The sequence below is a fragment of the Salvelinus sp. IW2-2015 genome, unplaced genomic scaffold, assembly GCF_002910315.2.
Source record: "Salvelinus sp. IW2-2015 unplaced genomic scaffold, ASM291031v2 Un_scaffold1684, whole genome shotgun sequence".
NCBI classification, from domain to species: Eukaryota; Metazoa; Chordata; class Actinopteri; order Salmoniformes; family Salmonidae; genus Salvelinus; species Salvelinus sp. IW2-2015.
Genome location: NW_019943084.1, coordinates 35,468 through 48,075, shown reverse-complemented (window position 1 = coordinate 48,075; position 12,608 = coordinate 35,468). Strand labels below are relative to the sequence as shown.

Genomic DNA, 12,608 nt, shown 5'->3' with positions numbered 1-12,608 from the left:
CCTTCCTCTCCTCTCTTCTCTCTCCTCTGTCTCTCTCTCACTATCATCTCCTCTTCTCTCTCCTGAGTTCTCTGTCTCAATCCTCTCGCTCTCTCTCACTATCCCTCTCTCGCCGCTCTCTTCTCTCTCTCACTTATCCCTCTCTCTCCTCTGGTCTCATCTCTCACTATCCTCTCTCTTCTCTCCTCTGTCTCTCTCCCTCCTCTCACTCATCTGTCTCCTCTGTCTCTCTTCCTCATCTCTCTCTCTCTCCTCTGGCTACTCTCACTTCCCATCTCTCTCTGTCCGCTCTGTCTCTCTCTCACTATCCCTCTCTCCTCATCGCTCGCTCTCTCTCACTAATCCCTCATCTTCCGCTCTGCTTGTCTCTCTCTCACTATCCCTCTCTCTCGCTCTGTCTCTCTCTCACTATCCCTCTCTTCTCTCGCTCTGTCTCTCTCTCACTATCCTCTCGTTTCTCTCGCTCGGTGTCTCTCTCCATCCTCTCTCTCTCTCTCCTCTCTCTCTCTGCTCTCTCTCTCTCTCTCTCTCTCTCTCTCGTCTCTCTCTCTCTCTCTCTCTCTCTCTCTCATCTTCTAATTCAAAGGGGCTTATTGGGCATGGAAACATGTGTTAACATTGCCAAAGCAAGTGAGTGTAAATTATTACAAAAGTGAAATAAACAATACAAATAACAGTAAACATTACACATGCAGAAGTTTCTTTCTCTCCTCTCTCTCTCTCTCTCTCTCTCTCTCTCTCTCTCTCTCCTCTCTCTCTCTCTCTCTCTCACTATCCCTCTCTCTCTCTCTCGCTCTCTCTCTCACATCTCTCTCTCTCGTCCTATCTCCTCTCTGCTCTCTCTCTCCCTCTGCTCTCTTCCTCTGTTCTCTCTCTCTTCTCTCTCTCACTATCCTCTCTCTCTCTCCTCACTCTATATTATTCTTGCTTTCTCTTCTTTTCTGCTTGTTCAATGTTCAGGACAGAGTCACAGGGCTGCAATTACCTGTCACTTCATCATTTGACAAGATCTTCATTTTTATTCATTAGGACTTGGGCCTGCCCTGGCTACGTATTGCCCCGGCAACGTCTTGCCCTGGCTATGTCTTGCCTCGGCTATTGTCTTCTCCTCTTCTTCTTGACCTCCCTACGTCTCCCTCTTTCGTCTCCTCCCTTCTCCCGTCTGTTTCCCTATCTCTCTCTTTGATAGTGAGAGAGAGACAGAGCGGGAGAGAGAGAGAGAGAGGGATAGTGAGAGAGAGAGGGATAGTGAGAGAGAGACAGAGAGAGAGAGAGGGATAGTGAGCGAGAGACAGAGCGAGAGAGAGAGAGAAGGCTGCCACCTATCTGCCCAAACGGATACAGAATCTGCCTCTTCCACACATCAATCCCAGTTCCCTTGCTTCAGTTTCATATATTCATAAAAACATGATCGAAAGAAAGACAGCCCAAAATCACAGGCAAGGAATTGATAATAAAATCCCCCAGGGCAATTAGATGCAGACAGTTGCGTTCAGAACCAAACGAGGGAAGAAGACGGGAGGAAAAAAACAGAGCTTCTCCCACAAAGGAGCAGTGGCATCAAACGGGTGCGGAGCAGCCTGGAGCTGGCTTCTGGAGCTAGTGTCTGCCTTAGCTCTGCTGCCCCCTGGTTTTCGAGGCTGACATTAAGATGGGCCAGTCTGACCACAGCTGATAATCACTGCCTCCTTCAGGCTATTACTGCTACACTGTTGATCAATGAGAGAGAAATAACAAGAGGTAGGGAGAGAGAAAGGGAGGGGAGGTGGGGTTGTTTGTTGTTTCTATATTTGTTCCTTTACCCATCCCCCTTCCACCGCCCCACCATCAACCAAACATAACAATACATCAATGCAAACACACACACACACAAGCATGCATGCACATGCAAGGAGTAAGTTAATGCCTCTATCTCTTTCTTTTCCCCCATCAATATCAACACCAGGACAGATCAGGTGAGGCTGAGGGGATGAAAGGGATAGCTGCTAGGCTACAACTTGCTTTGGTTCACAAGCAGGCCTCATCACCGAACACGATGAGAAAGCCTATAGGGAGATCAGATACCTGGCAGGGAGGTCAGATACCTGGCAGTGTGGTGCCAGGACAACATCTCCCTTGACATGAGCAAGACAAAGGAGCTGATCTTGGACTACAGGAATAGGAGGGCCGAACACGCCCCCATTGACATCGACAGGGCTGTAGTGGAGCGGGTCGAGAGTTTCAAGTTCATTGGTGTCCACATCACCAACAAACTATCAGGGTCCAAACACAGCAAGACAATAGTGAAGAGGGCACGACAACACCTTTTCCCCATCAGGAGACTGAAAAGATTTGGCATATGTCCCCAGATACTCAAAAAGTTCTACAGCTGCACCATCGCGAACATCCTGATCATTTGCATCACCGCCTGGTATGGCAAGTGCTCAGTATTTTGAAGCAATGAATAGCACTAAACCATGATCGGAAAATAAAATGAGCATACCGTACCGTCAATACTGCCCCCTACAGTCTCCTGTAAGTGAATGCGAGTGGCACTGAAGTCATTATGTTAGCCTAGCGGTAGGCCAGCATCCAGGCTGCCTGTGCTTATGCGTTTAGCGTAGCCTGGTGCTGCGTAGCAGTGCTGCCTGGGTTCATGCGTTTAGCGTAGCCTGGTGCTGCGTAGCGGTGCTGCCTGGGTTCATGCGTTTAGCGTAGCCTGGTGCTGCGTAGCGGGCTTGCCTGGGTTCATGCGTTTAGCGTAGCCTGGTGCTGCGTAGCGGTGCTGCCTGTGCTCGTTTAGCGTAGCCTGGTGCTGCGTAGCGGTGCTGCCTGTGCTTATGCGTTTAGCGTAGCCTGGTGCTGCGTAGCGGTGCTGCCTGGGTTCATGCCGTTCTAATTGAGAAGTCAGAGCAGTGCTTCTCTTGTCCCAGTTCCCTGGCCGATGGGGGCTTTTTGATGCATTAGGGTTAATCTGGCTGACAACATGCAGAGAGGGCCGGGGCTTTCACACACGGCGCTCACACAGATACCAGAACAAACAGCCTTTAATCGCTGCACAAGGTCTTATCCAAACAGGGAGAACAGATGTGACACTTCTCCGCTCACTCACTCTCTCTGTATTACCATTTGAACCAGCGGTGGATGGGTGACCCCAGCACTGCAGTCACCCTTCACCTGCCTGTCTGCTAAATTAAACTACTATGAAAACCTTTGTCTGTGTATGTATCTGTGCGTGTATGAAAGAGACAGAGTAAGACCCCTCTCTCACTGTACCTAGTTAGACAGACAGACAGACAGGACTAGCGAATTTAAAGTTTCAATTTGCTAGTCTCTCAAGCCATCTCCCACTAGAAGGAACGAGATGCATCTTCTAGTGATCTATTGATAGGATAGGCTCCTGTCAGTCACAAAGCGAGCGCCGGCAGGGAAACACAGCGGAGAGGAAGAGTGGCGAAGTCACTCTTGCCAAAATAAGCCCAATGTATTTCTATGGGCTTATTTTGGACCTAAGCTTGTCGTCTGCCTTCTCGCCTTTGGGACAATGACTCCCATTATTAGGGCGATGAGCATCTCGTCATTTTATACAGATCTCTGGTTGAGGTTGAATTTCTCTAGACAGAGGAGGGAGAGAGAGCATGATGTTTGGGAATGTGCACGTCCAATATAATGTATGTGGCAACACTGATTCGAATTCCAATAGCCTAATTATTGTTTTCTGACACATTCATTTACTTTCTTTCACGTTTCACATAGCAAACAACGTGGAGTCGTGGCGCCAAGTTGGCTATTTACTGTGAATTGACAATTGAACAGCAAGTGTTGACTAGTTTATAAAAGGTGTAGAAAGTACTCTCCGATATCCTTTTGCCATTCATAAATCATGCAGCGTTGGTACATGTCCATGGTATCACATCGGGACAAGTCAACCACAGACAGGACAATAAAGTGAGTGACTCATCTCGTCAGTCAGTGAGTCAAGCCTATCGAATCGGTAAGAGAGCCGTTCATTTGGCTTCTTTATTTGCATACGCTACTGGTAAGCCTAGGCCTTTTGGCGATAGTCTGCAGATAAATCATGAAAACATTTGATGCAGCTGGTGAATCATCACTGCAGGAACAATAGGTAGTGGAGAGACTCATTCTGCTCCAAATATGATCATTAGGGTCCTCACAGAATCCAGGTACTAAAACGAAATTCAACAATATTCAAAAATGTATTGACCTTATTAGCAAATAAACTAAATGTAATGAAAACGTATTAATTAGCACAAGTTTATCATAAGAGATGAAAAGACTGCAACAGTGTTATGTATTTCCTGCAACTTTCTGAAGAGGCAATGAGAATGCCCATGCCAGTGTATGTCTACCACTTTGTGTAGGCGTTAGCGATGATGCAAATAAAACCATTCTTCTTGTAGATGGAAAGGCTTTCCCAAAAAACCTTCTCAATTAAATGTTAACTACAAAGTAGCCTGTGCTTACCTGGCAGAATGATATGATTATTTTTATCAATCTAGTGGGTATTTCTTTTACAAACTCTACCATCCCACAAAGGGGCTGTGGTATCAAACGGGTGCGACGCAGGAGCTGGCGCCTGGAGTTAGTGTCTGCTTGGTGTGTCTGCCTGCATTAGCTCTGCTGCACCCTGTTTTCGGGCCAGTCTGACCACAGCTGATAATCGCTGCCTCCTTCGGCAGATACAGTGTTGATCAATGAGAGAGACAGGGTACAGGATGTAGGTTTCCCGTGTGAAATGATCAAATATAGAGACCACAAATTCAAATGGGCTAGTCTTAGAAACTCTTCTACATTATCCTCAGCTCTCGGGTCTTCCTCAATATTTGGAACCAAGGACTGGTCACCCCAATCCACAAAAGTGGAGAAACATTTGTCCCCAATAAGTACAGTGGAATCTGCATCAACAACAATCTCAGAAACATCCTCTGCAGTATCATCAACAGCAGACTCCAACATTTCCTCAATGAAAACAATGTCCTGAGCAAATGTCAAATTGGCTTCTTCCCAGAATATTGTACGACAGACCACGTATACACTCTGCACACTCTTATTTACAAACAAACAAACCAAAACAAAAGTAAAGTATTTTCATGCGTTGTTGATTTCAATTTGGGAAGAGGGTCTGCTATACAAATTGATATAAATAGGTGTTGGGAGAAAAACATATTACATTATAAAATCAATGTACACAAGTGTGTGGTTAAAATTGATAATGAACACACATATTTATTTCCTCAGGACCGTGGGGTGAGACAGGGATGCAGCTTGAGCCCCACCCTCTTCAACATATACAGTGGAGAGAACAAGTATTTGATACACTGCCGATTCTGCAGGTTTTCCTACTTACAAAGCATGTAGAGGTCTGTAATTTTTATCATAGGTACACTTCAACTGTGAGAGACGGAATCTAAAAAAATCACTGCAAAAAAATCACATTGTATGATTTTTAAGTAATTAATTTGCATTTTATTGCATGACATAAGCATTTGATCACCTACCAACCAGTAAGAATTCCGGCTCTCACAGACCTGTTCTTTAAGAAGCCCCCCATTTGAACATCTTGGCCATGTTCTGTTATCATCTCCACCCGGCACAGCCAGAAGAGGACTGGCCACTCCTCATAGCCTGGTTCCTCTCTAGGTTTCTTCCTAGGTTTGGGCCTTTCTAGGGAGTTTTTCCTAGCTACCGTGCATTGCCCTTCTACACCCTTCTACACCTATATTGCTTGCTGTTTAGGGTTTTAGGCTGGGTTTCTGTACAGCACTTTGAGATATCAGCTGATGTGAGAAGGGCTATATAAATACATGTGATTTGATTTGATTGTGTATGTGTGCTATTCAGAAAGTAAATGGGCAAGATAAAAGATTTAAGTGCCTTTGAACGGGGTACAGTAGTAGGTGCCAGGCGTACCTGTTTGTGTCAAGAACTGCAACGCTGCTGGGTTTTTCATGCTCAACAGTTTCACGTGTGTATCAAGAGTGGTCCACCACCAAAAGGACATCCAGTCAACTTCATACAACTGTGGGAAGCACTGTAGGCAACATGGGCCTGCATCCCTATGGAACACTTTCACCACCTTGTAGAGTCCATGCCCAACATAATGTGGCTGATCTGAGGATAAAAGGGTGGGGGGTGCAACTCAATATTAGGAAGGTGTTCTCGCCAATTCATATCAATGAATTGGCGAGGTGACTATAACAGTCTGCAGCACTCAACCTCACCCTACAGGAATCTGAAGTCAAATGTCTACTGTTTGCTGATGATCTGGTGCTTTTGTCCCCAACCAAGGAGGGCCTACAGCAGCACCTAGATCTTCTGCACAGATGCTGTCAGACTTTGGCCCTGACATTGAATCTTAGTAAGACAAAAATAATGGTGTTCCAAAAAAGGTCCAGTTGCCAGGACGACAAACACAAATTATATCTAGACATCGCTGCCCTATAGCACACAAAAAAATTATATCTACCTCGGCCTAAACATCAACACCACAAGTATCTTCCACAACGCTGTGAACAATCTAAGAGAGAAGGTAAGAAGGGCCTTCTATGCCATCAAAAGGAACTTAAACCTCGACATCCCAATTAGGATCTGGCAAAAAATAATTAAATCAGTTCTACAACCCATTGCCCTCTATTGTTGTGAAGTCGGGGTCCAATCACCAACCAAGTATTCACAAAATGGGACAAACACCCAATTGAGACTGCATGCAGAATTCTGAAAATATATACTGTGTACAACGCAAAACCCAACACAATGTACGCAGAGCAGAAGTAGGACTACACCGGCTAGTTATCAAAATCCATTAAAGAGCTGTTCAATTCCAAAACCACCTAAAAAGAAGTGATGCCCACACATTACACCACAAAGCCCTCACCTACAGAGTGATGAACCTAGAGAAGGGTCCCCACACTCAGCCAGCTAGTTCTGGGGCTCTGTTCACAAACAGACCTCACAGAACCCCAGGACAGAAACACAATTAGACCCAACCAAATTATGAGAAATTAAAAATATAATTATTTGACACACTAACACTGGAAAGAATCAACCAAAAAACTGAGCAAATTGGAAAGATATCTGGTCCTAAACAGAGAGTACAGAGTGGCAGAATACCTGACCACTGTGAGTGACCCAAAATTAAGAAAATCCTTGACTATGTACAGACTCTTGCTATTGACGGAGGTCGACGTGGGCAGACCTGGCTCTCAAGAGAAGACAGGCTATGTGCACTCTGCTCACAAAAAGAGGTGGAAACTGAGCTACACTTTCTTACCTCCTGCCAAATGTATGACCATATTAGAGAGACATATTTCCCACAGATCACACAGACCCACAAAGACTTTGAAAACATTGATAAACTCCCATATCTGTTAGGTGAAATACCGCAATGTGTAGTCACAGCAGCAAGATTTGTGGCCCATTGCCATGAAAAAAGTGCAACCATTGGAGCACAAACAACATTGTAAATATCACCAAAATCTCTGTTGATTTATCTTGCCGCACTATCCATACTACAACTATTCGCACATCACTAAAACACTGTACATAGCTAATAATATAACACAAATCACTTGAAGTCAATTTTTTTTAACCTTTTTGATTGCAATGTTTACTGTTAATTTCTAATATTTTTTGTTTGTTGATGTTGTTAAATTAGTTTCTTGTGCTTCTGCCTCCCATTGGTTGATGAAAAAAGCACATGTCATTGGATGTCCCGAGGCTTCATGTAGGTTATGCAGTCTCACGGAAGCACAATGTGTGTTGGAAGCTTGTCTATGTTTGATGCCCCTCTGGTAACCCTCATTCCATGGTGTTCACAAGGTTCAAGGGGTATATTAATCTCCCCAGGGTGGAAGTAATGATTTGGGAAATTCGCTCTCTGTCCACAAGGGAGCCAGTGCCTATGACTGGTTGGTAGGATAACCTCCATAATAAAAAATGTTAATGCCTGCAATCCATCGCTGGTTGCCAGCTGGTTACTGGAATGTATCTTACCGCCCAAACCCAGTGAGGATCGTTGTGACAAAAGTACCCCCAGGGAACACTGCCAAATCGGAGTAGGTCACTGATCTCCGGAGCCCTTATACACAGTGGGCCGGTCTTTGGGCATACCTTGGCACATAAACATTGTTTTTTCAACCCCAAATTCCACATTGTTCACAGGTGTCAAAAGTGTTGTGTCTCCCGCATGTGAGTTCTCTCCTAATCCACAGGGTCCCGCCCCTTCAGATGGCTTTTCAAGGGAGGCTGCCTGTCTAATCTGACCAACGACGCACATGCGCAGAGTCGCCCTGGATCATGTGAACAGTGACCTCAGGGTACAGGCTACAATTTGTTGTGCCCACCCCCCGCTTCTGCAGCGTCATTACGTTGGCTGCTCCCAAGTCTTCAGCGTCCATTTTGAGGGAGGAATTATCCTCCCGTTTCCAGAAGCAAGCAATCGGAGTGGTTCCTATGTCGAATATCCAGGGTAGTTGGTACAGCCGGTATTTCCTTTCTCCCAAAATGTACTTTGGATTCCATTCTAGACCTACGTGCCTTCAACAAGCACCTCAGAGTCAACAAACTTAGAATTACATCCGATTTGGCTGGTGGCAGCGGAGTTGAAGAAACAAGCAGTGTTAGACACATCCATGCTACTGCCCCGTATTCAGACTCTAGGCTTCATAAGAAACCCGAAAAAGAGCTGTCAGACTCCATCTAAGTGCATTCCGTTTCTGGGTCTCGAGCAAGACTCACTAATGTATCGCACTTTTCTATCCCCATGGAAGGTGTCTAGGTTCCAGTTCTGCTTAGCCAAATTTCGGCTGGTGTACATAGTGTATATCAATTACCCGGTGCTCCTAACAGTATAACTGGTGCTCAGGCACTACACCCTGCTTTTGTCTGGGCTGGCTTGTGCTGGTCAGAAACAACAATATTTCAGTGGTGGCATGCATCAACAGATGGGGAGAGACGGTCTCTCTGCCTCCTAAGCTTGGCTCGCTCCCTATTGCTGGGGAGCAGTGCACTCATGCTCTCACTTTGGGCGACGCATGTCCCCGGTTGCCTCAACTCGGGTGCAGATTTTTTATCCAGGTGGGATCCTCTCTCCAAGGAATGGGAAAGTTTCGGCAGGGCCGACAAAGATCCTTACACATTGCGAGAAAACTCTGTGTCGTCTATTTTTCTTGATGAGGGACCCGAGTCCGCTGTTGGGAACGTGGAAACAGACGTTCTGGGCTGTATGAGTTTAAGTGGAAAGCGTTTGAGCTTTGGTGCCAAGATAAAGGACTTGTTCATTTCCAGTGCTCTGTAAGGGACATCCTGTTTCTACAGGAGCTTGTCCAGCAGGGGCGGGCATTCTTCACATTCTCCATTCTCAGCGTGTCATGGAGCCTCACTAGGTGCCATTGTTGTGCGGTTCCTGAAAGGTCTATGTCGTCTAAACCTATTGCACATGAGACTTACCGCTGGTTTTGGAGACACTGTGTGCGGCCCCTTTTGGCCTCTGGACTCTTTGGATCTGAAGATCCTCTCATACAAAACCTCCCTGCTCATGGCTTTGGTCTCGGCTAAACGTGTTGGGGACCTCCACGCTTTTCCGTACACCCTTCCTGTACTCAGTTTGCCCCGTGCATTTCTAAGGTGACGTTGCGTCCAAATGTGACCATCGTCCAGAATGTCATGGCTATGTCCTAGAGGTCCTTAGCTATTTCCCTTTTCCCTTCTGAAGTGCAGAGGTTACATGCCATGTGTCCGGTGAGAGCTTTACGCACGTACATTGAACGGACCCAGGTTATTCGGTTATGTGACCAGCTTTTTCTCTGTTTTGCTAATCCAGCTCGCAGCATATCGAGGCATATAGCAGCAAGGGGCAAGGTTTACCTAGTGATGTACGCACCCACTCCACTAGGGGTCTGACAGCTTCTTGGGTATTGTTTAAAGTGTTGACTATAGGAGATATATGTGCTGAGGTGAGTCGGGCATCACCACACACTTTTGTGAGGTTTTATCTCTTGGATGTCACTGGACCCAGTGTAGCCCACAGTGTGCTTACTGCTGGGACAGGGGAAAGTCCTTCGGCAGCACGACGTGTACGCAATAACTAGACTGACATCTGGAAGGGTCAGGTCTGTGCGGTCTGCCATGTCCCGTTTTCACTTAGTATCCGTTGGGGTCAGCTTTGGGAGTGATTATATTTCTATATATTTTTATATTTTAGTATGTTGTACCGAAGTTGACTGACTGAAAGGTAATGTAGCATTATGACTATAATGACTGTTCCCTGAAGAAGGGAAACAACGTACAACACCTGAAAAGAAGGTATACCCAAACACGCTACAGCTCAGCTTAAACGAAAAAGGGGAAATCAGCTACTCGACTGAGGGACTTGAATATCCCCAAAAAACATTCCTTACCCCCAGAATAGTTAAACTGGTGGCTATCTGGGAGAATGAAGAAAAAGGAGCATATGGTTGCTACGTAAATCTGATAGATTTATTGACGGGACAAGTAAACAAATGGTTTACGTTTCGGCATGAATTGCCTTCATCAGGAGGTACAACATCTGTTTGGCCCTGCGCCGCCCGTTCCTGCCGCAGTGACGAGGAATAAAGGAATTAATACGAGCCCCACTGTCACGCCCTGACCTTAGAGAACCTTTTATTTCTCTCTTTTGGTTAGGTCAGGGTGTGATTAGGGTGGGTAGTCTAGTTTTTTCTTTTCTATGTTGGCCTGGTATGGTTCCCAATCAGAAACAGCTGTCTATCGTTGTCTCTAATTGGGGATCATACTTAGGCAGCCTTTTCCACCTGTTGTGTGTGGGATCTTGATTCTGTATTGTTGCTTTTTAGCCCTACAAAGCTGTGCGTTTCGTTTGTTACTCTTTCTTGTTTTGTGCCGGTTATCATAAATAAAAATGATGAACCTACCCCACGCTGCATCTTGGTCCGACCATCCTTCCAACAACGATCGTTACACCCACACTAATCAACTGGGGAAAGCGGGGCTTCCAGCAAGGCAAGGATTTTATTGGGCTTGTCAAGCGTAATTGTAGATCCTTGAACCAAAGTCGCAAGGGTGCGACTCCCTCCCCACCCCCACCCCGTACCTCGTTTCCCTCCTTCAAGGAACAGTAGTTATAGTCATAACGCTACGTTATTGCAGTCTCACTGCACCACTCTTGAATTTCAAACCCACCTCAACCCTGGGCTGAGCTGAGCAGAAAGCAGCCAGCGAACACACTGGAGGCAAACAACAGCCCTGAAAGAGCGTTTTAATGAGATATCTTAACTAACAGAACGCTATACACAGAAAAGGGAGGAGGGAAAAATAGAAAGAAGAGAGGGAGAGAGCGGGAGGGGTCGCAAAGAGCACAGCAAGAGTGATGAAGAGAGGGACAGAGAGGGTTAAGTGGATGGAGAAAAAAAAATGCCACTGCTACCTCTCTTTCCCTCCTTATCTCTGCCTGTCTTTCCCTCCTTATCTCTCCCTCTGCCTCTCTTTCCCTCCTTATCTCTCCCTCTCTTTGCCTCATTATCTCTCCCTCTCTTTCCCTCCGTATCTCTGCCTCTCTTTTCTCTTTCTGCTCTCCTCTGGTCCTTGTGGCGCTGTGGAGATGGTGAGGCTCTAATTGCTGAAATATTAGTGGGGCTCTCCTTTGATGTGAGGCTCTCTCTGTGTATGTGTGTGCGTGCGCGTGTGCAGAAGGGCTTCAGTGCTGCATGTTCAGGGAGGTCTCTCCCATCATGCCCCGCTGATCACAGACGCCGCTCCCAGCTCCGCTCCCTGGCTCTCTATTGGCTGCCTGGCAGGGCCTCCCATCAGCTGGCTTCTAACACGCCTCTTACAACTTCATTAGCCCGCTCTGACCTACCCTGCTTATCCCCACAGCCGCCAATACAGCACACACACACGCAGACGGGTGGGCGGGCAAGTGACCGCACTAACAACACAATGTACTAGTGCACACACACACGTGGAAACATGGGTGCACACATAAATAAACACAAGCAGAGATAACCACAAACAAGTAAACTAAAGTATGTGGACACCTGCTCGTCAAACATCTCCAAAAACATAGTATTAATATGGAGTTGGTTCCCTCTTTGCTGCTATAACAGCCTCCACTCTTCTGGGAAGGCTTTCCACTAGATGTTGGAACACTGGAAGCAAGTCCCCGCAGCATTCTTCCGGGCACCGATGTTGGGCGATTAGTCCTGGCTTCGCAGTCGGCGTTCCAATTCATCCCAAAGGTGTTCGATGGGGTTTAGGTCAGGGCTCTATGCAGGCCAGTCAAGTTCTTCCACACAGATCTCGACAAACCATTTCTATATGGACCTCGCTTTGTGCACAGGGTCATTGTCATGATGAAACAGGAAAGGGCCTTCACCAAACTGTTTCCACAATGTTGGAAGCACAGAATCGTCTAGAATGTCATTGTATGCTGTAGCGTTAAGATTTCACTTCACTGGAACTAAGGAGCCTGAACCATGAAAAACAGCCCCAGACCATTATTCCACCTCCACCAAACTTCATTGTAGCGCAGCGAAAGAAAGCCCAATGAAGTCCGTGCACCACTGCTGCAGCAGCTACTCTACCATAGAGCCAAATTACCAGGCTTCCATGGT

At 46.4% G+C, this 12,608-nt stretch overlaps 1 protein-coding gene across 1 annotated transcript in view; it reads right to left on the bottom strand.

Moving 5' to 3' along the window:
* LOC112071692 (cotranscriptional regulator ARB2A homolog) overlaps positions 1-8,396 on the bottom strand; it is an 86,266-nt gene extending 77,870 nt beyond the window's left edge. Inside the window, exon 1 of the mRNA XM_024139131.2 lies at positions 8,274-8,396. Within this exon, the coding sequence (XP_023994899.2) occupies positions 8,274-8,396 (123 nt within the window). The remainder of the gene's footprint in view (positions 1-8,273) is intronic.
* Between the last annotated feature and the right edge of the window lie 4,212 nt (positions 8,397-12,608).